Consider the following 25,542-nt stretch of genomic DNA (forward strand, 5'->3'; position numbering starts at 1 on the left):
TTAATGCACGCGGATTAAGGTTTCAGGAAGCGTTTAATTGAACTGGAGAAGTAAGTTTTCCAGGAAGCATTTTATGACTGAGGAGGTAAGGTTCAGGAAGCATTTGTAAGGACTGAGCGAGTAAGTTTTCAGGAAGCATTTAATGACTGAAGGGAGAGTTTAAGGTTTCAGGAAGCATTTTAAGCACCGAGAGAGTAAGTTTCAGGAAGCCATTAATGGACCGAGAGAAAAGTTAAGGTTTCAGGAAGCATTTAATGACTGAAGAGAGTAAGGTTTTCAAGGAAGCCATGTAAGGGACCGAGAGAGTTAAGGTTTCAGGAAGCATTTTAATGACTGAGAAGAGTAAGGTTTTCAGGGTAAAAAAGCATTTAATGACTGAGAGAGTAAGGTTTCAGGAAGCATTTAAAGGACAGAGAGAGTAAGGTTTCAGGAAGCATTTAATTACTGAGATAGTAAGGTTTCATAAGCATTTAATGACTGAGAGGTAAGGGTTTCAGGAAGCATTTAATGACTTGAGAGAGTAAGGTTTCAGGAGCATTTAAGGACCGCGAGAGTGAGGTTTCAGTAAGCATTTAAGGACCGGAGAGAGTAAGGTTCAGGCAAGCATTTAATGACCGAGAGAGTAATGGTTTCAGGAATGCATTTAGGGACTGAAGAGGACGGTTTCAGGAGAGCATTTAAGGACTGAGAGAGTAAGGAAGGTTTCAGGACGCATTTAAGGACCGAGAGAGTAAGGTTTTCAGAAGCAGTTAATGACTGAGAGAGTAAGTTTTCGGAAGCATTTTAATGAATGAGAGAGTAATGTTTCAGGGAAGCATGTAAGGAACCGAGAGAGTAGGTTTCAGGAAGCAGTTAATGACTGGAAAGTAAGGTTTTCAGGAAGCATTTATGGACGGAGAGGTAACTTTTTTCATGGAAGCATTTAAATTACTGAGAGAGTAATGTTTTCAGGAAGCGTTTAAGGACGCGGAGAGTAAGTTTTCATAGAAGCATTTAAGGGCTGAGGAGTAGAGGTTCAGGAAGCATTTAAGGACCGAGAGAGTAAGTTTTCAGAAAGCATTTATGACTGATCAGAGTAAGGTTTCATGAAGCATTAATTACTGAGAGAGTGGTTTCATGAGCATTTAATGACTGAGAGAGTAAGTTTCAGGAACATTTAATGACTGAGAGAGTACGGTTTAAGGAAGCATTTATGACTGAAGAGAGTAAGGTTTCCGGAATCATTTAATGACTGAGAGATGTAAGGATTTGCAGGAAGCATTTACTCGATAGAGTAGGGTTTCCAGGAGCATTTAATGACTGAGAGGCGTAAGGTTTCAGGAAGCAGTTTAATGATAGAGAGTAAGGTTTTCCAGAAGCATTATGCCTAGATGAGTAAGGTTTCAGGAAGCATTTTTATGACATGAAGCGAGTTTAAGGTTTCTAGGACAATTTAATGCCTGAGAGGAGTAAGGTTTTCAGGAGGACATTTAAGGAACTGAGAGAAGTAAGGTTTTTCGGAAGGCATTAAGGACCGAAGAGTAAGGTTCAGGAAGCTTTAAGGACCGAGAGAGTAAGGTTTCAGAAGCATTTAAGGACTGGAGAGTAAGGAATGTTCAAGGAAGGCATTAAGGACCGAGGAAGAGTAAGGTTTCAGGAAGCATTTAATGACCTGAGGAGAGGTAAAGATTCAGGAAGCATTTAAGGACCGAGAGAGTAAGGTTTTCAGTAAGCATTTAAGGACCGAGAGAGTAAGGTTTCAGGAAGCTTTAGGACCTGAGAGAATAAGGTTTCAAGGAAGCATTTTAAGGACCGAGAGAGTAAAGGTTTCAGGAAGCATTTAATGGACCTGATAGAGTAAACGTTCAAGGAAGCATTTAGACCGGAAGAGTAATGTTTCAGAAGCATTTAATGACTGGAAGAGAGTAAGGAAGTTCAGGAAGCATTTAAGGAACCGAGAGAGTAAGGGTTTTCCAGGAAGCATTTAATGGATGAGAGAGTAAGGTTTTTCCAGGAAGCATTTAAGGACCGAGAGGTAAGGTTTCAGGAAGCATTTAGGCCCGAAGAGAGTAAGGTTTCAAGGAAGCAATTTAAGACCGAGAGAGTAAGGGTTCGGAGCATTTTAAGACTGAGAGAGTAAGGAAGTTTCAGGAAGCAATTTATAGGCGAGGAAGAGTAAGGTTTCAGGAAGCATTTCAATGGAACCTGAGAGAGTAAGGATTTCAGGAAGCATTTAAGGACGAAAGATGAAGGTTTCAGGAAGCATTTAAGGAACCGGAGAGAGTTTAAGGTTCAGGAGCATTTAAGGACCGAGAAGAATAAGGTTTCAGGAAGCATTTAAGGACCGATAGAGTACAGGTTTCAGGAAGCATTTAATGCTGAGGAGATTTAACGTTTCATGGAATCATTTAGGCCGAGTTTGAAGGAGATTAAGGTTTCAGGAAGCATTAAGGACCTGGAGAGAGTAAGAAGGTTTCAGGAAGCATTTATGACCTGATAGAGTAAGGTTTCAGGAAGCATTTAATAACTGAGGAGAGTAAGGTTTCAGGAGCCTTTAAGACCGAGAGAGTAGGGTTTTCGGAAGCATTAAGGACCGAGAGAGTAAGAGTTCAGGAAGCATTTAGAGACTGAGAGAGTGAGGAGTTTAGGAAGCATTTAAGGACCGAAGAGTAAGGTTTCAGGAGCATTTAATGACTGAGAGAGTAAGAAGGTTTCAGGAAAGCATTTAAGGTCCGAGAGAGTAAGGTGTTCAGGAAGCTTTAAGGACCGCGAGATGAGTAAGTTTTCAGGAAGCATTTAAGGACCGAGAGAGTAGGTTTGAGGAAGCATTTATGACTGAAAGAGTAGGGTTTCAGAAGGCATTTGAGGACATGAGAGAGGAAGGAAGGTTTTCAGGAAGCATTTAAGGACCGAGAAGTAAGGTTTCAGTGAAGCATTTAAGGACTGAGAGAGGAAGGTCAGGAAGCTTTAATTTAAGGGGACTTTGGAGAGAGATAAGGAAGGTTTTTCAGGAAGATTTAAGGACCGGAGAGAGTAAGGTTTCCAAAAGGATTTAAGCATTAATTTGGAACTTGGAAGAGAGTAAGGTTTCAGGAAGCAATTTAATGACTGAAGAGAAATTTAATTTGGTTTCAGGGAAGCATTTAACAGGACCGAGAGAGTAAGGTTTCAAGGTTTCAGGAAGCATTTAAGGACTGAGAGAGTAAGGTTTCAGGAAGCATTAAGGACCGAGAGAGTAAGGTTTTCAGGGAAAGCATTTAATGACTGAGAGGAGTAAGGTTTCAGGAAGCATTTTAATGGACTGAGAAGAGTAAGGTTTCAGGAAGCATTTAAATGACTGAGGAGATAAGGTTTCAGGAAAATTTCAATAAGACCGAGAGAGTAAGGTTTCAGGAAGCATTTAAGGACTGAGAGAGTAAGGTGGTTTTCAGGAAAGCATTAATGACTGAGAGAGTAAGGTTTCAGGAAGATTTAATTACGAGGAGGTAAGGTTCAGGAAGCATTTAATGGACTTGAGAGAGTAAGGTTTCAGGAAAGCATTTAAGGTTTGGACGAGAGAGTAAGGTTTCAGGAAGCATTTAAGCGAGAGGAGTAAGGTTTCAGGAAGCTTTTAAGACGAGAGAGTAAGGTTTCAGGAGCATTTAAGGACTGAGAGAGTAAGGTGGTTTCAGGAAGCAATTTAAGACGAGAGTAAGGTTTCAGGAAGCATTTAAGGACCGAGAGATAAGTTTCAGGAAGAATTTAAGGGACCGAGAGAGTAAGGTTTCAGGAAGCTTTAAGGGACCTGAGCGGAGTGGAAGGCAGGAGCATTTAAAGGAAAACGAGAGGAATAAGGTTTCAGGAAGCATTTAAGACTGAGAGAGTAAGGTTTCAGGAAGCATTTAAGGACCGAGAGAGGTAAGGTTTCTAAGGAAGCATTTTAAGGACAGAGAGAGGAAGGTTTAAGGAAGCATTTAAGGGAACGAGAGATAAGGAACAGGAAAGAATTTAAGGACCGAGAGAGTAAGGTTTCAGGAAGCATAATGACTGCAGAGAGTAATTGTTCCCAGGAAAGCATTTAAGGACCGAGAGAGTAAGGTTTTCAGGAAGCATTTAAATCGAACCTTTGAGAGAGTAAGGTTTCAGGAAGCATTTAATGGATTTCTGAGAGAGAAGGTAAGGTTCAGGGAAGCATTTAAGGACGAGGAGAGAAGGTTTCAGGAGAAGCATTTAAGGACGAGAGAGTAAGGTTTCAGGAAGCATTTAAGGACGAGAGTAAGGAAGGTTTAGAAAGCATTTAAGGAATGATTTAGAAGTAAGGTTTCAGGAAGCATTTAAGGACCCTGAGAGAGTTTCAGGAAAGCATTTAAGGACTGAGAAGAGTAAGGTTTCAGGAAGCCATTTAATGACTGAGAGCGGAAGGTTTTCAGGAAGCATGAAGGGCGAGAGAGTAAGGTTTCAGGAAGCATTTAAGGAGAGAGGAGTAAGGTTTTCAGGAAGCATTTAATGAACTGAGAGAGTAAGGTTTCAGGGAAAGCATTTAAGGACCGAGAGAGTAAGGTTTCAGGAAGCATTTAAGGGACGAGAGAGTAAGGTTTCAGGAAAGAATTTAATGACTGAGAGGAGTTAAGGTTTCAGGAAGCATTAAGGACCGGATGAAGAGTAGGTTTTAAGGGGAAGCATTTAATGACTGAGAGAGATAAGGTTTCAGGAAGCATTTAATGGACCTGAGAGCGTTAGGTTCAAGGAAGAATTTAATGGCTGGAAGCGAGTTTTAAGGTTTCAGACGCATTTAAGGACCGAGAGAGTAAGGTTAAGTGAAAGGATTAATGATGAGAGAGTTAAGGTTTCAGGAAGCATTTAAAGACTGAGGCGAGTAAGGTTTCAGAAGATTTAATGACTAGAGAGTAAGGTTTCAGGAAGCATTTAAGGACCGAGAGAGTAAGTTCAGAAGCATTTAAGGACCGAGAGATTAAGGTTTCAGGAATCATTAAGGACCGAGAGAGTAAGTTTCAGGAAGATTTAAGGACTGAGAGATTAAGGAAGTTCAGGAAGCATTAATGACGAGAGAGTTATGGTTTCAGGAAGCATTTAATGACTGAGAGAGTAAGGTTTCAGGAGCATTAAGACCTGAGAGAGTAGGTTTCAGGAAGCATTTAAGGGACCGAGAGAGTAGGTTTCAGGAAGCATTTCATGACTGAGAAGAGTGAATGGTTTTCAGGAAAGCAGTTTAATGCACTGAGAGAGTAAGGTTTCAGGAAGCATTTAATGGACCTGAGCGAGTAAGGTTTCCAGGAAGCATTTAATTGACTGAGTGAGACGTAACGGTTTCAGAAGCATTTAAGGACCGAGAGGAGAAGAGGTGTAAGGTTTATAGCAGGAAGGCAATTTTAATGACCTGATGATGAGTAAGGTTTTCAGGAAGCATTTAATGACTGAGAGAGTAAGGATTTCAGAAGCATTTAAGGACCGAGAGGAGTAAAGGTTTCAGGAAGCATTTACATGACTGAGAGAGTAAAGGTTTTCAGGAAGCATTTAATGACTGAGAAGAGTAAGGTTTCCAGGAAGCATTTAATGGACCTGCGAGAGTAAAGGATTTCTAGGAAGCATTTAAAATGGACCTGAGAGAGTGGCGGAGGATTTCAGGAAGCATTTAATGGACCTGAGAGAGTAAGGTTTTCAGGAAGCATTTAAAGGGACCGAGAGAGTAAGGGTTTCAGGAAGCATTTTAGGATGAGAGAGTAAGGTTTCAGGAAGCAGTTTAAGGACTGAAGAGAGTAAAGGAAGGTTTCAGGAAGCAATTTAAAGGACCTCGAGAGAGTTAAGGTTTCAGGAAGCTTTAATGGACCTGAGAGAGTAAGGTTTCAGGAAGCATTTTAATGTACTGAAGAGAGAGTAATGGTTTCAGGAATCATTAAGGACCTGGAGAAGAGTAAGGAAGGTTTCAGGAAGGCATTTAATGGACCTCGAGAAGTAAGGTTTTCAGGCGAAGCATTTAATTTTGGACTGAGAGAGTAAAGGGTTTCAGGAAGCATTTTAATGACTGAGAGGAGTAATGGTTTCAGGAAGCATTTAAGGACCGAGAGAGTAAGGTTTTCAGGAATCATTTAAGGACGTTTCGAAGAGTAAGGAAGGTTTCGAAGCAGTTTAATGGGCATTTCGAGGAAGGAGAGTCAAGGTAATTCAGAAAGATTTACTGCCCACACTGCAGAGTAAAGGTTTTCAGGCAAAGCATTAATGTTACTGAGAGAGTAATAAGGTTTTGTATCAGGGAAGCATTTAATGGAGACTGAGAGAGTAAAGGTTTTCAGGAAAGCATTTAATGGACTGAAGAGTAAGGTAAGGTTTCAGGAAGGCTGTGTGTAATTTAATGGACTGAGCGAGTAAGGTTTCAGGAAGCATTTAATGACTTTGTTTGAGAAAGTGAAGTTTTGTGGAAGCATTTAAGCACCGAGAGAGTAAGTGTCAGGAAGCATAATAAGACTTAGAGAGTAAGGTTTCAGGAGCATTCACGGAGCTTTGAGAGAGTAAGCGGAAAGGTTTTTTCAGGAGCATTTAATGACTGAAGAGAGTAAGTTTCAGGAAGCATTTAATGACCGAGAGAGTAAGATTTCAGGAAGCACCTTAATGACGAGAGAGTAAGGTTTCAGAAAGCATTTAATTTACTTTGAGAGAGTCAGGTTTCAGGAAGCATTTAGGGACCGACGGAAGAATAAGTTTCAGAGATTTAAGGACCCATAAGAGAAGGTTTATTTCAGGAAGCCATTAATTTGGAACTTGAGAGAGTAACGGTTTCATGGAAGCATTTAAGTACCGAGAGAGTTTCCAGAAAGCATTAAGGACTTTTGAGAGAGTAAGGAAGGTTTCAGGAAGCATTTAAGGACCGAGAGAGTAAGGGTTTCAGGAAGCATTTAATGATGAGAGAGTAAGGTTTAGGAAGCATTTAAGGCCGAAGAGAGTAAGGTTTCAGAAGCATTTTAAGGACCGAGAGAGTAAGCGTTTCAGGAAGCATTTACGGAACCGGAGAGAGTTTAAGGTTTCAGGAAGGCATTTAAGGACTGAGAGAGTAAGGAACGAAGGTTTCAGGAAAAGCATTTAAGGACCGAGAGAGTAAGGTTTCAGGAAGCATTTAATGACGGAGAGAGTAAGATTTCAGGAAGCATTAAGGACCGACGAGAGTAAGGTTTAGGAAGCATTTAAAGGACCGAGAGATAAGGTTTCAGGAAGATTTAATGCACCGAGAGAATAAGGTTCAGGAGCATTTAAGGAGAGAGTTTCAGGAAGCCCCACAGAAAATTTTTTTTTTTTTTTAAGGACCGAGAAAGTATGGTTTTCAGGAAGCATTTAATGACTGAGAGTAGTAAGGAAGGTTTTTAGGTAGCAATTTAAGGACTGAAGAGTAAGGTTTCAGGAATCATTTATGAATGAGAGAGTAGGTTTCAGGAGCGTTTAAGACCGAGAGAGTAAGGTTTTCAGGAAGCTTTAAGGACTGAGAGAGTAAGTTTCAGGAAGCATTTAATGACTGAAAGAGTAAGGTTCAGGAAAGCATTTAATGGCCCAGAGAGTAATGTTTCAGGAAGCATTAATGACTGAGAGGAGTAAGGTTCAGGAGCAGTTATGATTAGAAGTAAGTTTTCGGGATCCCCACCCCGCCCCCCCCCTCACAGCATGTTAAGGACCGAAGAGTAGGTTTCATGAAGCATTTAAGGACTGAGAGAGTATAGTAAGGTTTCGGGAAGCATTTAAGGTCCGAGAGAGTGTGGTTTCAGGAAGCATTTAATGACTGAGAGGGTAAGTGTTTCAGAAGCATTTACGGACTTGAGATAGTAAGGTTTCAGGAAGCATTCAAGGACCGAGAGAGTAAGGTTTCGGAGCATGTAATTGACTGCGATAGTAAGGTTTCAGGAAGCATTTAAGGACCGAGAGAGTAAGGTTTTCAGGAAGCATTAACTACTGGGAGAGTAGGGTTTCAGGAAGCATTTAAGACTGAGAGAGTAAGGTTTTCCGGAAGCATTTATGACTGAGAGAGTAAGGTTTCATGAAGCTTTAAGGACTGAGAGAGTAAGGTTTTCAGGAAGCCCTTAACGGAACCGGAGAGTACGTATTGTTTGGGGGGGGTTGGGGGGGGTTGTGTCAGGAGCGTTTAATGAATGAGAGAGTAAGGTTTCTGTAAGCATTTAATGACTTAGAGAGTAAGGTTTCAGAAGCATTTAGGACCGAGAGAGTAAGGTTTCAGGACAGCATTTAATGACTGAGAGAGTAAGGTTTCAGGAAGCATTTAATGACTGAGAGAGTAAGGTTTCAGGAAGCATTTAAGGACCGAGAGAGTAAGGTTTCAGGAAGCATTTAATGACTGAGAGAGTAAGGTTTCAGGAAGCATTTAATGACTGAGAGAGTAAGTTCAGAAAGCATTTAAGGATCGATAGAGTAATGTTTTCAGGAAGTATTTAATGACTGAGAGAGTAAGGTTTTTCAGGAAGCATTTAATGACTGAGAGAGTAAGGTTTCAGGAAGCATTTAAGGACCGAGAGAGTAAGGTTTCAGGAAGCATTTAAGGACCGAGAGAGTAAGGTTTCAGGAAGCATTTAAGGACTGAGAGAGTAAGGAAGGTTTCAGGAAGCATTTAAGGACCGAGAGAGTAAGGTTTCAGGAAGCATTTAATGACTGAGAGAGTAAGGAAGGTTTCAGGAAGCATTTAAGGACCGAGAGAGTAAGGTTTCAGGAAGCATTTAATGACTGAGAGAGTAAGGTTTCAGGAAGCATTTAATGACTGAGAGAGTAAGGTTTCAGGAAGCATTTAAGGACCGAGAGAGTAAGGTTTCAGGAAGCATTTAATGACTGAGAGAGTAAGGTTTCAGGAAGCATTTAAGGACCGAGAGAGTAAGGTTTCAGGAAGCATTTAAGGACCGAGAGAGTAAGGTTTCAGGAAGCATTTAAGGACTGAGAGAGTAAGGAAGGTTTCAGGAAGCATTTAAGGACCGAGAGAGTAAGGTTTCAGGAAGCATTTAATGACTGAGAGAGTAAGGTTTCAGGAAGCATTTAAGGACCGAGAGAGTAAGGTTTCAGGAAGCATTTAAGGACTGAGAGAGTAAGGTTTCAGGAAGCATTTAAGGACCGAGAGAGTAAGGTTTCAGGAAGCATTTAATGACTGAGAGAGTAAGGTTTCAGGAAGCATTTAAGGACCGAGAGAGTAAGGTTTCAGGACGCATTTAATGACTGATGGAGTAGGTCAGGAAAGCATTTAACGGACGAGAGAGTAAGGTTTTAGGAAGCATTTAAATAGACTGAGAGAGTAAGGTTTTTAGGAAGCATAAAGACCTGAGCGGAGTAAGGTTTCGGGATTTTAAGCATTTAAGACCGGATTTTTGAGCGGTTTAAGGTTCCAGGAAGCCATTTAAGGACTTGAGAGAGTAGGAAGGGTTTTCAGGAAGCATTTAAGGACTAGGAGAGTAGGAAGGTCAGGAACGGCATTAAGGACGAGAGAAGGTAAGGTTTCAGGAAGCATTTAAGGACCGGAGAAGTAAGGTTTCCAGGAAGCATTTAAGACCTGAGAGAAGGTTTAGGTTTTCAGAAGCATTTAAGGACGAGAGAGTAGGTTTCAGGAAGCATTTTAAGGCCGCGAGAGTAAGGGGGGGGATTTTCAAGAGATTTAAGGACTGACGGAGGAAGTAAGGTTTCAGGAAGCATTTTTAAGGGTTAATGAGAGAGGAATAAGGTTTCAGGAAGCATTTAAGGACCGAGAGAGTAAGGTTTCAGGAAGCATTAAGGATGGAGAAGAGTAAGGTTTCAGGAAAGCATTTAAGGGACTGATGAGAAGGAAGGTTTCAGGAAGCATTTAAGGACTGAGAGAGTAAGGTTTCAGGAAGCATTTAAGGACTGAGAGAGTAAGGTTTTCAGGAAGGCATTAAGGATGAGGAAGAGTATGGTTTTCAGGAAGCATTTAAGGACCGAGAGGAGTAAGGTTTCCAGGAAGCCAATTTAAGGACTGAGAGAGTAAGGTTTAAGGAAGCATTTAATTACTGAGGAGAGGTTTAAGGTTTCAGGAAGCATTTGGAAGGACCAAGAGTAAGGTTTCAGGAAGCAGGTTTAAGGACCGAGAGAGTAACCGGTTTCAGGAAGCATTAGGACTGAGGGAGGAGTGAGTTTAAGGAAACATCCTTTAAGGACCGAGAGGAGTAAGGTTTCAGGAAGCATTTAATGGACTGAAGAGAGTAAGGTTTCAGGAAGCAGGTTTAACGGACCAATGAGAGATAATGGTTTTCAGGAAGCATTTAAGGACTAAGAGAGTAAGGAAGGTTTCAGGAAGCATTTAAGGACCGAGAGAGTAAGGTTTTCAGGAAGCATTTAATGGAATGAGAGAGTAAGGAGGTTTGGTCAGGAAGCATTTAAGGACCGAGAGAGTAAGGTTTAAGGCAGGAAACATTTATGGACAGAGAGGTAAGTTTCAGGAAGCATTTAAGGACTGAGAGATAAGGAAGGTTTCAGGAAGCATTTGGAAGGATCCGAGAGAGTAAGGTTTCAGGAAGCATTTAATGGGACCGAGAGAGTAAGGTTTTCAGGAAGCATTTAAGGACTGAAGAGAGTAGGAGGTTTGGTTTTCAGGAAGCATTTAATGACTGAGAGAGTAAGGTTTTCAGGAAGCATTTAATGGACTGAGAGAGTAAGGTTTAAGGGAAGCATTTAAGGACTGAGGAGAGTAAGGTTTCAGGAAGCATTTAAGGACTGAGAGAGGAAGGTTTCAGGAAGCATTTAAGGACTGAGAGAGTAAGGTTTCAGGGAAGCATTTAAGGAACCAAGAGAGTAAGGTTCAGGAAGAATTTCTAAGGACGAGAGAGTAAGGTTCAGGAAGCATTTAAGGACTGAGAGATGGAAGGTTTCAGGAAGCATTTAATGACCGAGAGAGTAACGCCCCCCCAATTTCAGGAAGCATTTAATGGACTGACGAGAGTAGGTTTCAGGAAGCATTTAAGGACCGAGAGAGTAACGTTTCAGGAAGCATTTAAGGACCTGAGAGAGTAAGTGGTTTCAGGAAGCATTTAACCCGGAGACTGAGAGAGTGAAGTAAGGTTTCAGAAAGCATTTAAGGACCGAGAGAGAAGGTAGAAAGATTAAGGCAGGAGCATAAGGTAAGGACTGAGAGAGTAAGGTTTCAGGAAGCATTTAAGGGCTGAGAGAGAAGGTTTCAGGAACCGCATTTAATGAATGAGAGAGTATGGTTTGCAGGAAGCATTTAATGACGAGAGAGTAGGGTTCCGGAACATAATGAATGAGAGAGTATGGTTTAGGAAGCATTTAATGACTGAGGAGAGTAAGGTTTTTTTTTTTTTTCAGGAAGCATTTAAGACTGAAGAGAGTAAGGTTTTAGGGGAAGCATAATGATGAGAGAGTAAGGTTTCAGGAAGCATAAGGACGGAGAGAGTTAAGGTTTCAGGAAGCATTTAATGACTGAGAGAGTAAGGTTTCAGGAAGCATTTAGAACTGAGAGAGTAAGGTTTCAGGAAGCATTTAAGATTAGAGTGTAAGGGTTTCAGGAAGAATTTTAAGGACTGAGAGAGTAAGATTTCAGGAAGCTATTTAAGGACTGAGAGAGTAAGATTTCAGGAAGCATTTAAGGACTGAGAGAGTAAGATTTCAGGAAGCATTTAAGCTGAGAGAGTAAGGTTTCAGGAAGATTTAAGGAACCGCGAGGTTTAAGGTTTCAGGAAGCATTTAAGACCGAGAGAGTAAGGTTCAGGAAGCATTTAAGACTGAGAGAGTAAGGTTTCAGGAAGCATTTAAGGAATGAAGGAGAGAAGGTTTTCAGGAGCATTTAATGAATGAAGAGCAGTTTAGGTTTCAGGAAGCATTTAAAGACTGAGAGAGTAAGGTTTAGGGAACGCATTTAAGGACTGCGAGAGTATGGTGTTTAGGAAGCATTTAATGATGAGAGAGTAAGGTTCAGGAAGCATTAATGACTGAGAGAGTAAGGTTTCAGGAAGCATTAAGGACTGAGAGTGTAGGTTTCAGGAAGCATTTAATGGACGAGAGAGTAAGGTTTCAGAAGCATTTAAGGACTGAGAGAGTAAGGTTTCAGGAAGCATTTAAGGACCTGACGAGAGTAAGGTTTCAGGAAGCATTTAAGACTGAGAGTAGGTTTCAGGTTGATTTAAGGGAACCGAGGAAGATAAGGTTTCAGGAAGCATTTAAGGACCGAGAGAATAAGGTTTCAGGAAGCATTTAATGACTGAGAGAGTAAGGTTTCAGGAAGCATTAAAGGACTAAAAGAGTAAGATTTCAGGAAGCATTAAAGGACTAAAAGAGTAAGATTTCAGGAAGCATTGAAGGACTAAAAGAGTAAGATTTCAGGAAGCATTAAAGTACTGAAAGAGTAAGATTTCAGGAAGCATTTAAGGCCTAAAAGAGTAAGATTTCAGGAAGCATTAAGGACTAAAAGAGTAAGATTTCAGGAAGCATTAAAGGACTGAAAGAGTAAAAAGAATGAAGTTGAACAGGAAATTCACGGCAGCCCCTATTTCCTCTTGTCTGTCGGCCTCTTGTGGCCTTCTGCTGCTATTTAAGGTAACAGATGGGGCCTGTGGTGTCACGAGATCCTTGATATTCAAAGCGAGGTGTTGGGCGGGGGGGGGGGGGGGGGGGGGAAAGAGACTGACCTATTAGTGTGTGTGTGTGTGTTTATTTTTTATATAGGATGAAACATCGTTCATGGAAACCCTCTTATTAATTATCACTACTACTATAGTTGTGTTTGTAGCAGTCGTAGGAAAAAAAAACATATATATCTATTAATCTATATATACATATAATGTGTATATATATATATATATATATATATTATATATACACACTGTACATGATATATATATATATATATATTATATATATATATATATATACATATACAGTATATATATATATATATATATATAACGTATATATAATATATATATATATATGTACTGTTATATGTATATATAGATTAATAGATAAAAAAGCTGACCCGGAGTAAACGAACACATTTTAGCTCATAACCGTTTTAATACGTTCACTCATGACCAGCCATTGTTCACATTATCATTCACCTACAATTGATTATTATCAAGTTGATTAGCGAATACGAATTTGTCGCATTACGAAATAAATATGAGAAAATACTAAGGAATAAAACTACTATAAGAAACTCTTTTCGTTACAAATCCAAGCCGTATTCTCTGCCGTGTCAACCCGTCATTTTTAATTATTTACGATCGGCCAAAGCAGCCCGTAAATACACATATCAAGAGGCTGGCCATCCCCGACAAGTCGTACAATTAACTCACCTTTTTTATGAAGCTTACGACCCAAGTACGACTCCCACAGGGGACGTAAACAGTATCATTAGTTGTCTGACATACCACGAGAGGGAAGTAGATGGTCAGGGAGAGGGAGAATGATTGATTGATTGATTGATGTCTTGTCGCAAATCATTGCTCTCGAGGGAAGTTGTGTGTGGGTTTGGTGTGTGTGTAGGAGTTTGGTAGTTTTTTTTTTTTTATACGGTTATTGGGTATGTGTTTTTTTAAAGTGTTGATGAGGGATTTTTGTTTCTTTTTCTGGGCTAGTGTGGTAGTTTTTTGTATAGTCATTGGGTATATTTGTGTTTTTTAAATGATGATGATTTCTTTTATTTCTGCCTGTTGATGTTACTGAGATTTTGATATGAGATAGTCCAAAATTGTCAGTAAGGGAAAGTGCTTGCTTTTTTGGAGGACGAGTTAGTTTATATACAATTATTGGTATGCGGTATTGTTTTAAATGTTGGTGTTTGTTTTCTTATCTGCTTTTTGATGTTACTGAGTCTTTGCTACGAGACGAAACTACAAGTAATAACAAGAGGAAATTCGTAACTTAATAGATGTCAACTCTTTTTTTCAGTATCTGTATATTGTAGCATTAATAAGTTTTTTCCATTATTGTCAGAAGGTCTTAACGCCTGAAGCATCTGTTACTCAGACATCAAAATTGAATAAATAATATTCATTCCTATGAATTTCGAAACTAGATTCTCATATCTGAGACTTCTTCGGAGGAAAAAGAAATCCAGCGTCAAAAACAGTTTAAGATAGAAAAAAAAAGTTGCTTTTGAAAACACCTTGAGTTAAGCAATACCAAGAGAAACTCAACTCTCTCACGGAGGTGAAGATGACCGGAAGTAACTTTAGGAACACTGAGGAAGGGGGGAGGCAGAGAGGGGTCAAGAAAACAAGGTCCACCCAGGTGATTTATCACTGGCAAAAGAATAACAAGTCTTCTTTCCCATATCTTCTTTCCTCCTCCTCCTGCCTCTCTCCTAGGGCTTGTATTGCAAAGAACCCCCTGCATTATGCAAGAGGTAAACTCCCAATTTGCATAGGTAAACCTTGCTCCCTCAGCTCATCACCTGACAAATGCACGGAGTGCTGCTGTGTGTTTTTCGGAGCAGGTAATTCAGCCGTTGTTGCACAGTGAGTCACTGCAGAGAGAAGACTTAAGACTTCTCAGAGCCCTTCCTTATCTTCTGCTGCTGTGAGGGGGCCAGGTGGAAGGTTGCTCGTTGTTTGGAAGATAGCGGTTATTTATGACGGTACGGGTGTATCGTGGTATGACAGAGTAATCATTTAAGATATGGTATATGGGAGGCAGTGTTTCAAAAGAGCTTTAGCATTGTTTACATTTATCAGTTTAATACCTAGAGAATTCATTCAAATATCCCCTGGAATGTGATATTGGGAAAGTCGCTAAGGGTTTGAGATGAAATTGCATCATTTCTCTTTCGTTTCCGTCGCCTTTTCTTTCGTTTTATGTGAATAATATTTTTCTCATTTAAAATCATTGGTTCCCGTTGACCAGATGATGGTGGGGATTAACATTTAGTTAAATTTTTGATAATTATGTATGTCGACATCATGAAACTTATTGATCCTCGTGTTGGAGAAGAATGATTGAATTTATTTGGGTAAAGAATAGTCCAGATACATAAAAATCATATATTTTATTTTATGAATTGAACGTAAAGACTCTCCTAATTGTAAATCAGACAGCTATTACGTTTCCACAAGCACATTATATATATATATATATATATATATATATATATATATATATATATATATATATATATATATATATATATATATATATATATACAGGGTGATTAAAAAAGAATGACCCTATTTCATGATTAAATATTTTATGAAGGAAAAATAGCAAAAAATAAAACTTATAATACAAGTATTCTACTAACAGTCAAGTTTTATTTCACATGTTACAAGTCAGTTGGCATGGCGGAACAAAGAGGCAGTTTTTCATTTAAAAATGCTCTAACTGATAAGCTACAGTGGGGAGGCGCCCCATCTGGAAAACTTAAAACATCGAATAACAACAGCGATCAATTCAATTGATCCTGATGTGCTTCAACGTGTTTGGGAAGAATTCTCATATCGTATTGATGTTGTTCGTGCTGCAAGGGGTGGCCATATTGAGCACTTGTAACATATGAAATAAAACTTGACTGTTAGTAGAATACTTGTATTATAAGTTTTATTTTTTTGCTATTTTTCCTTCATAAAATATTTAATCATGAAATAGGGTCATTCTTTTTTAATCACCCTGTATATATATATATATATATATATATATATATATAATATAATATATATTACATACATATATACATATATATATATATTATTATTACTATATATAATAATATATATATATATATATATATATCTATATATATTTATAATATACATATACATAATGACATATATATATATATATATATTATATATAATGATATATATATATATATTTATATATATATAATATATATATATAGATTTATATCATATATATTATATAATAATATGAGTGTGTGTGTATGTGCGGGTTTTATGCGTGTGCATGCATACATCTATATCCTTTATTAATGAAGTTCTTTGCAGCGCATGGAAAATTAATGCTACATTGCAGTTTGAGAATAATACATAAACGGTTTTCACATGAATTTCGGACAGAGATGCCTCTTTTGTACATTGTAAATCCTTGACTGAGATTCCGGGGGTAGGGATGGTAATAAAGCTTGTATTTAATTTTCAAAGGTATTCCGATTATTCTCAATAAAATTCAGAATTTTTCGAAAATTTTATTTTGTGTATTTGCGTACATTTTTCTATCAGTCATCACTGCAACGTTGTAACATTTTATTATATACTTTTATATTTCACACCAGCCACCTTTTCACTATCATTTTGTTGGTCTTCTATTGCGGTAATGAATGGCCTTTTTTGACCCCATAGCTTGAGCTTTGACACGAAATACAATATATATTTACCCACCTCCTCTCCCACATATCCATCCTTTCCTTTTATATAGGCAAGTATTTTAGTTTTACAATCACATCCATAAATCCGCAATACGATTCTAACTTGAAAGCTAGAAATTAATAGTGAATCATGAAGTTTCACTGTATTGGCTAGTGTAATATTTTTACTAAGCATGATGCTTTACGAAAGAGGCGCATATCGGGACAGGGGGAATGAATTTGCAAGCACTATGTGGCGGAAGAGTGGACCAAAGGATGTAGATTTTGAAATACTAATTGTATCTGTGGGCGAGAGAGGATATTTGGGTCCTGTCGTGGGCTTTCTAAAAATGAGAGGACTAGAGTCTTGTGAAACAGAATAGTCTTTCAAAGACGGGTCTTCTTGTACCTGGGAAGGTGAATATTCACCTTGGTGAGGAGAGTAATCATTTTGTGGAGGCCAGTCTTCATTTCCAGTTGGAGAATACTCAAACTGTGGTGGAGATAATGCTACTCGTGGTGGAGGATAAGCATCTTTTTGTGGAGAAACATTTTCTCGGGAATAGTCTTGCTTTGAAGGAGAGAATTCTCTCTTTTGAAATGGATACTCCTCTTCTTTTGGAGAATAAGTCTCTTCTCTAAGAAAAGAATGACCCTCTGCAGTGGAATCTTGAATAATATCATGAGCCGTAGAATATTTCGATTCATCAGCACTAGACTCAGAATCTTCTTCAGAAGATCGAGAACTATAATTTAGGTCCACTTTTAAAACCCCTTGGGTGATTTGACGTGATGATTGGTGCCTTGGAATTTCTGGCGTCTCGTACAGGGGCACCTGGCCAAAAGCATCACCTGCTTTTTCGGCCTCTTGTATAATCATGTGCATCAGCAGGTGATCGAGTGGAGACTTCCTTGAGTTAGTGAGTATGATTGGAGCTTCATCTCTTGGTGTTTCGTAGAGGTCTGAAGAGATTGAAGCTTCATCTCTAGGTGCTTCGTACAATTCTGAAGTGACTGAAGCGTCATCTCTTGTTTCGTACAATTCTGAGGTGACTGAAGTGTCATCTCTTGTTTCGTACAATTCTGAGGTGACTGAAGTGTCATCTCTTGTTTCGTACAATTCTGAGGTGACTGAAGTGTCATCTCTTGTTTCGTATAGGTCTGAAGTGATTGAATCTTCATCACTTGGTGTTTCGTACAGGTCTGAAGTGATTAAAGCTTCATCTCTTAGTGTTTCGTACAGGTCTGAAGTGATGGAAGCTTCATCTTTTGGTTTTTCGTACAGGTCTGAAGTGGGAGTTGGGTCTAAATATATCACTCTGAATTGTGAACTGTCAAAACTCTCCTTGAAATCAGGCACTGATCTATCCAAAGGCCCTGGATAAGTAGTAGCTACTGACAGAACAGTGTATTCACTTTTAGGTTCATTGTGAATATTCTGAACTGGAGTTTTTGCAGACACAGTAGGCACCGCTGTTGTCTTCCTTTGGGTACTGTAAGCAGTGCTTACGAGGGGAATTGTTGCGTATTCGTTCAAGTCTGCATACGTCGCAGTGACTGCGCCTGGTATTTCATATACCTGCAAGCCTCCCTGGCCAGTGAATATTGTAGAATCACGTATAACTTCTGTTGTGTAAGTTTCTCTAGAGTTGCCAACTGTCGTATTGTGGGATGACGTATGTAAACCACTAGGATGATTTATAACTGAGTATTCAAATACTGGAAGTTCATAGGTTCTAGCAATGGGTATTGCATTCCCTTCATGGAAAGGTCTTTGTGACGCATCATTGCCAGTCTTAGTTGCTTGAACAGTCACATAAGTCTTAAGATTATCGTTATCAATTGTAGTTGCAGGTCTGAGAGGTTCAAATCGATTCTTCTCTGCTGTTGCTTGTTTCTCTGAAAAGACTGTGTTGTGGTATATTGTGAATGGAGTTTTATCATTGCCATCATCCTCTATTTCCTTATACTTTTCACTTTTGTCTTGGGCTACGTACGATTCAAGGGAGGATTGAACTACTGTAGTAGAAGGAGAGACATTTAATGAAAAGTCAAGGGGACGGTTAGGGTTCGTTTCAATGGTGCTTGGTATAAACGCGATCTGTTTAGACTTCACAGGATGTTCATCAACAACCGCGCCGCTGATTGGCCCGCACTCGACATTAAACCACCAATCACAGATCAGAAGCCCCTGGTTGAAGATCGTCCCGTTCGGGCACAGGAACGCGTCCCTGCGATTGGCTCCCTGGCAGACGTAGTACACCTGACACCGAGCCTCTGGGGACCTGTCGGCGAAATACCCGACGTAGTCGTGACAGGAAAACTTGGTGCGAGGAACAGACGATAAGATAGGGTAATCAAGGCCAGGTACCCCGCCTCCCGGGATGGTTGCTGCTAGGACTTCAAGGACATCGTATATCAGCTGCTTCTTCTGTCTTGGACGCAGGGAGGCTGGTGAGGCCCGCGTGTCTTGGTCCCCTTCGGCGGACGCCCCAGTCATGGCGACTGTTTGGAGAAAGGGAAATAGGACGTATGTGGTCAGAAAGTAAAAAGGAATAATTGAGTCATTGGTAATGACTGTGATCTGTTGTTGCGAGAAATTGATTAGCACTGTAATTTGAAAGATTACAAATTATGCAGATTTTACTTGCCAGAGTTGAATCAGCCAATGGTAAACAGAACTTCAGCATAACTACACTGTTTATTTTACACTTGTAAAACAAAAGGAAATGATAACAACACCGTATTTTATTATGTTTTCTTTAGAACCGTAGAATATTTCGGTAACCATATCATTTTATCAAGCTATGCATTTAAATCCCACGAAATAAAAAGTATAGTGAATGGAACTACCTCCTGCTAAATATAATCATGATAAACATATTAACACAGAAAAAAAGCTGTTCTTGAACACTTCATAATGTGGACAGTAACAACTCTTGCTTGATTTATTATGATTATTAAAATTATTCAGAATATTAACCCTATTTATATGGAACAAGCCCACTATGCCCGCTGACTTTTGAAATCCAAGCTTCCAAAAAAGCAACACCAGGTAATGGGAAATACAGAAAGAGTTGCTCAGTTATTAGAAAAAAAGATAAATTAACAAATTAATAAATAAATAGATAAAAATGTAAGTTGATTATTAAAATACAAGGAGATTAGTTTTAGGGTATACTAATGCCCTGTATCTTCGCTTGAACTTTTGAAGTTCCAGTTGCTCGACATTCTCTGGAAGGCTGTTCCACGGTCCAGCTAAGTTAAGTAAGGTATATCTTAGTTTAACCAGACCACTGAGCTAACTACAGCTCTCCTAGGGGTGGCCCGAAGGGTTAGATATTTTCACGTGGCGAGGAACCAATTGGTAACCTAGCAACGGGACCTGCAGTTTATTGTGGGGTCCGAACCACATTATGTAGACAAATTAATTTTGAATCACCAGAAACATATTCCTCTTGATTCCACGTTGGCAGAGCAGGGAATCGAACTCGAGACCACCGAATTAGAACTCGAGCTTACCGAATCGGTAGGCGAGCACGTTAACCACTCGTCCAACGAGGAACTTCCACAGTCCAGCGGTGTGAGGAATGACGACTGTGTACCACAAAGCGCAAAGGAGACCACAGAAAAATGAAAGCGACTCAGTGGCGTGATCGGTATGGTCTTGACCTGCCACTTCGGTGGCCGCGAGTTCGATTCCCGGGCATCCCATGGATTTCTGGTGATAGAAGTTCACTCTCGACGTGGTTCGGAAGTACATAAAGCCGTTAGTCCCGTTGCTGAATAACCACTGGTTCCATGTAACGTAAAAACACCATACAAACAAACAAACAGAAAAATGAAAGACTTACTTAAAAGGAGGAGAAACGTCAGCATATTATCCCAAGCGCAGAGGAAAGCCACCCGAACACCCGATCAAAAGAACTGCCGGATGAAGAATGATTTACGACTTATATACGAATGATGAGTATTCCCCGTTCTTTGATGCTATTATTAATTGTCGCTATTAATTGTATTCATTTTCGAAAGTGTGTCGTTGGGAGATTTAAAGGGGAAATAATTGCTTTGGTGCCTTGCTTTCACCGCAAGACAATGAGCCTTGTGACACTGAGGTAGGCTGCTGTGTAGGACAAGGATGGCTGCCGTGAGAGAGAGAGAGAGATATATATATATATAATATATATATATATATATATATATATATATATATATATATATATATATATATATTTGATTACCAAGTATATGTACAAACGCGCGCGCACACAAATATATAGTATATTTATCATGTATATACATATATATATATAATATATATATATTTGAATATATTTATAAGTATGTGTGTGTATGTGCAATGTGTTCAAAACTCTCTCTCTCTCTCTCTCTCTCCTCACGAATAAAGAAGATAGATGATACTAATTTTAGCTTCCTCCTTCCTTTGCGTCGCTGCTTTCAGTTGCAAGCGTTGTTATTTATTTATTTCATTTTCATCATTTAACAAGGCCATGGAATGACATTCCGGGGGACTCTCTCTCTATCTCTCTACAAGAGACTTATGCGTTATATGCAGACAATATGTATTTCTTTTTATATGCGATATTTCTCTCTCTCTCTCTCTCTCTCTCTCTCTCTCTCTCTCTCTCTCTCTCTCTCCATTGTGTACATCATTACGAGTATCATGATCATGGTAAATTCACCACAGGTACTTCTATATTTTTATACACTGCCTTCTTAGTCAGTATACTTACATATTACCTTTCGGGCAAAAAGAAAAAAAAAGCAATTGAATTACAACATATGTGTTCCTGTTACAGTATTTTTATTTATTATTTATGGTAAACTTCATCTACAATGGTGAATTGGATGTAGTATTCCATATGGAGGATTTGGTAAATGAAGATTTAAAAATTATATAGAAGGAATTTAAATTTCATTTACAGTGGCGAATTGTATACAGTAATCTATAAGGAGGATTTGAGAGTAGGAGATTCAAAAAAATTATGTATAATGAAAAATGAAACAGTGAATTACGATTCGGTTTTGAAGCCAAGGATGAGATGCAGTACGTATAGGTGGAGGTAGAATCTGTTCGTATTGAGACGAAGTACCGTACAAGTTCGTTGGTGTGTTCTCGTCCTATTCCTGTCGTGTTTCTCGTTTAGAACCTGTTCGGGATGAGGTATTGGTTCGAAGGCTGCTGAGTAGGCGGTGTAGGGGAGGCCTCCCGCGCCTCTGGAGCGGAATATAACTGCTCAGAACTTTCAGCTGCCATTTCGTCACTCCTGACGGAGATGTCTACCTCTGCCGTAGGAGCGACGCCTATATCCGCGTTCAGTCTCAGGTACTGGACTGAAGAGGCGCAGTCGACGTTGAACCACCAGTCGCAGACGAAGAATTGCTGGCTGAAGACGGTGCCGTTGGGGCAGAGGAAGGAGTCCTGGCGGCCGTCGAACTGGCAGACGTGGAAGACCTGGCAGCGGGCCTCGTCGGCGGTGTCAGCGAAGTAACCTGGGTATTCCTGGTCAGAGCAGGAGAACCCGGTGTCAGGTACCGACGAGAGAATCGGGTAACTCTCCCCGGGGACGCCGCCCCCAGGGATGTTGAGAGCTAAGGTTGCCAAAGGGTCTGCTGCCGCTACTGCTGCTGTGTCTTGAGCGTCAGGGGCGTCTGCCCTTTGGTCAGGGGCGTCGTATGAATATCCGCTGGTTCTTGGGGTAGGGAGCTCGTAGCCTGAGTCTGCGTATGCAGAGGCGGCTGGAAGATAATGAGAGAGTTCACATTAGTTATGCAAAATAATTATCGATGTTGACAATGAATACAGGGTGTCCAGAGAGTCACGGTGCAATTTAAAATACTTGTAGCTTCGGAACTATGCATGATATAACCATACATGGTAGAATTAAGCTGTAACAAGGATGAGAGAGAAGAATGACTTAAATTTCATATTCGTCTTTTTCACTTTCGTCATGTCCGCCATCATTACTAATACAGAGAGAAATACGATTATGCAGCACTGGGAAAACATTTCCCAGTTGATTTTCAGTCTTACTTTTAGTCACATCAGTTATCTTGCTTCCAGTTCTTCTAAAGACAGAGCATTAGTCGAATACACAATACAGTCATTAAAAACTATTGCAGAGAGTCATATAGATCAAAGCGGTGAACTGATGTTCATGTTCATGTGAACATTAGTCACTCGAGTTTATTTTATATTTTCGAATATATATATATATATATATATATATATATATATATATATATATATATGTGTGTGTGTGTGTGTGTGTGTGTGTGTGTTTATGTATATATATATGATATATATATATATATATATATATATATATATATATATATATATATATATATATATATAAAGGTTTTGCCACGGAGGAAAATGAAATGCGAGATAGCCAAGAACTTTCGGTCTAACACGACCCTTTACTTAGGCACGAGTTGTGCCTAAGTAAAGGATCCTGTTAGACCGAAAGTTCTTGGCTCTCTCGCCTTTCATTTTCCTCTGTGGAAAAACCTTTATTTATACATAGCATCACGTTTTATATTCTTCGTGATCAAGTTATTAATCTATATATATATATATATATATATATATATATATATATATATATATATATGTGTGTGTGTGTGTGTGTGTGTGTGTTTGTAGGGATATATATTTTTTTATATATTTGTATGTGTGTGAGTGTGCGCGCGACGTGAACGCTTGCATGCCCAAACGGGAGTGGATTTGCATCTTATATAAACTTGGCTCATTCTCGTCAGCAAGAGAAGTGTTTATTCAGTGACTTTCAATTCCATTTCCCTATTAGCTTTTAAAAGCCGAATAAATCTTATCGGGAATAATTATTTTTTTATAACTCTCGGAGAACTCGGATACTGTCAGTGATTACTGTAAAGGACGATATTGGGTTTGTCTTTTCTTTTATATATTTCACTTAGCTTATGCTTTTCTCTGCAATATAAAATATGTTTATCTCCTCCATTTTATTCGCTCTAGAACTTTTTGCAAATGCACGTTGCAGTTGACTGCACAAATGTACGCCAGATATTTTCTTTCCATAGTCCTCTTGGGTTTCATTGAGCCCCATGACAGGTCTTCCACCTGACCCTACAATGTCTTTCTGTTGGTTTTAGTCCGGAATTTTGTCTACAAGACAGTGGCGTCAATTCTACACTCCTCTGAACATTTTTATCCGGACTTGCTCTAAATGAAAATAATTAACTCATCAAAAAGTTATGTAGTAAATTTATATATACTTGTACTGAAGTACTACACTGGCTGAAGTGTATCAAACAGCTATATCAAGATAAAAACTGCTAAAAGATTGTATAAACTAATTTTCCTTCTAAGCTGGAATTCGAACCCACTCACCACATAAATAAGGTTAGAGCTCAGCCCAATAAATTAAATTTGTTGATGTTAATGTTGCCTTTTTAATAATTTTTTTAACAGTAAGTATATTTGTCTTGTGTTGTTGTTTGGTTTATAAATTGTCATCATATTTTGGTTCCTTAGGCTGTGTAAGGCAGTCGATTTTCAGAACTTTATATTATGTCAAGATACATAATGTACAGGAAATATGTGTTTAGTTAAAGACGTTCAGAGTACTATATATTTTTCCCGGCGGTAGTATTGTCAGTAATGCTCAAGTACAGGTCCACTTCATAGCCTCACAAGCTGCTCATTTTTACGTGAAGTTTGTATGTTTATGGAAATGACTTTATAAGGTAAACATTTATTTTTTCGATGTCGACCTGACGAGGCCAGGAAAAATTTCCGAGAGTAAAATTCTCACTAGATAGTTGTAACAACTTGAGTGTTCCGGCTTGCACTCGAATTCCTAATCCTTAACGTGTTCCAGGAATGCAATTAACGTAGGAATGGTTCCTTACCCTAAGAAAAATATCCCAGATATTCTCATGTTTGTATGTACAAGAAGAAAAGTGACCGAAATATTAAAGATAAAAATGGCTCAGAACACTTCAGAAAAGTTACAAAATCAATGCATAGGATGACATCAGTATCTGGGACACAACTTACATATTGTAGTTTCCCACGTTAGTAAAGTTTGTTGTGTTGGTTGTGTGTTTGTGTGTGTGTGTGTGAGAGAGAGAGAGAGGGGGGGGGGGGGGGAGGGGTTGGAAGGAATGAGAAGGAAAAAAAAGAGATGGATGGGAGACGGGTAACCCAGAACCTCAGTCTGTCTTTGCTTACCTAGAGCAAACAGGAGCACCCACGTCCTTGCCATTTTTCTTCTTTACTTTTTCTAATTTATTTGTACTTTAGTGGTTCGGCGGAGTTGTGGAAATCTGGGAGACGTGTATGGGAGACTTGGAAGTTAGAGGACCAGAAGTAGACTGAGGGGGAGAGAAGGAGATCACGACAGAGAGCAAGATCGAACTGTGACCATCTCCAGAACAGGGCACCAATTTATAGACCATTTCTGACACTTTCCTTTCCTCGTCCCCCAAAACTCTCTCTCTCTCTCTCTCTCTCTCTCTCTCTCTCTAGTACACCAAGGGCACAGATCTTATAAGTGGAAGAGAAGACAGTATATTTGTGGTCTTATTTTTGTTTTTTCTTGGGGGTGATCTCGTAAATTAGATCAACTTTCATTAGTCGAGCCTTGTCAAGGATGTCCTCTCGTGGGGATTGGTGTCTATCAGTTTGAATTGAAGATTATTTTACTTTGATGATTATTACTGTCTTCTTAGTTCTACAGTGCGTGTGTGTGTTTTTTTTTTTTAACTTAACCTGTTCTTTAAACACCCGTGGAATTATATAGGTACCTGTTCCTTGCTTATTTTTGGGAGTTTCTGATCTCTAAATATGGCCAACTTGTACGATAGATGATACAAGCATTGGTTAGAGGCATATTGAACTTTATATGTAAAGAAACTAACCACTGCATTTTAACCAATGTAAATGCATAAGAAAATACATCTCATGATTTTAATCTAGGATGCCTTGAGAAAAAAAAATGAGTTCTGGAAACCATTTTGTTAAAAGGGTTAAAGTATACTTGGGAAAAGTTCGATCTCGTTAAAATTTGGATGGGCCAAATAAAAGACGGATTACTGGCAAAAAATGACGGATATTAAGGTAACTTACCCATCAAGAGGTGTATCGTAGTACTTACTGATTGATATTTCAACCACTGACGTGTTGAAGAAACAATGTTAAATTAAATTCAAATTCACATATATTGGTTTGTTAAAGAAAGTTAAGATTTGGAAAC

The 25,542-nt window shown here is 39.1% G+C and overlaps 2 protein-coding genes and 1 long non-coding RNA gene across 4 annotated transcripts in view; 1 reads left to right on the top strand and 2 right to left on the bottom strand.

The window, feature by feature from the left end:
* LOC135208711 (uncharacterized) overlaps positions 1-25,542 on the top strand; it is a 165,530-nt gene that overhangs the window by 29,996 nt on the left and 109,992 nt on the right. The gene's annotated exons all lie outside the window — the stretch shown is intronic.
* On the bottom strand, positions 15,867-20,207 carry LOC135208234 (uncharacterized). The gene is made up of 2 exons (XM_064240355.1): positions 20,134-20,207; positions 15,867-18,784 (listed from the first exon to the last, which is right to left on the bottom strand). Exons 1-2 carry the CDS (start codon positions 20,156-20,158, stop codon positions 16,482-16,484), a joined length of 2,328 nt encoding a protein of 775 aa, XP_064096425.1. The 5' UTR covers positions 20,159-20,207; the 3' UTR covers positions 15,867-16,481.
* On the bottom strand, positions 21,083-24,706 carry LOC135208235 (uncharacterized). The gene is made up of 2 exons (XM_064240356.1): positions 24,519-24,706; positions 21,083-22,039 (listed from the first exon to the last, which is right to left on the bottom strand). The coding sequence occupies exons 1-2, from the start codon at positions 24,550-24,552 to the stop codon at positions 21,444-21,446; spliced, it is 630 nt and encodes a 209-aa protein (XP_064096426.1). The 5' UTR covers positions 24,553-24,706; the 3' UTR covers positions 21,083-21,443.

The sequence above is a fragment of the Macrobrachium nipponense genome, chromosome 35, assembly GCF_015104395.2.
Source record: "Macrobrachium nipponense isolate FS-2020 chromosome 35, ASM1510439v2, whole genome shotgun sequence".
Taxonomy (NCBI): Eukaryota; Metazoa; Arthropoda; class Malacostraca; order Decapoda; family Palaemonidae; genus Macrobrachium; species Macrobrachium nipponense.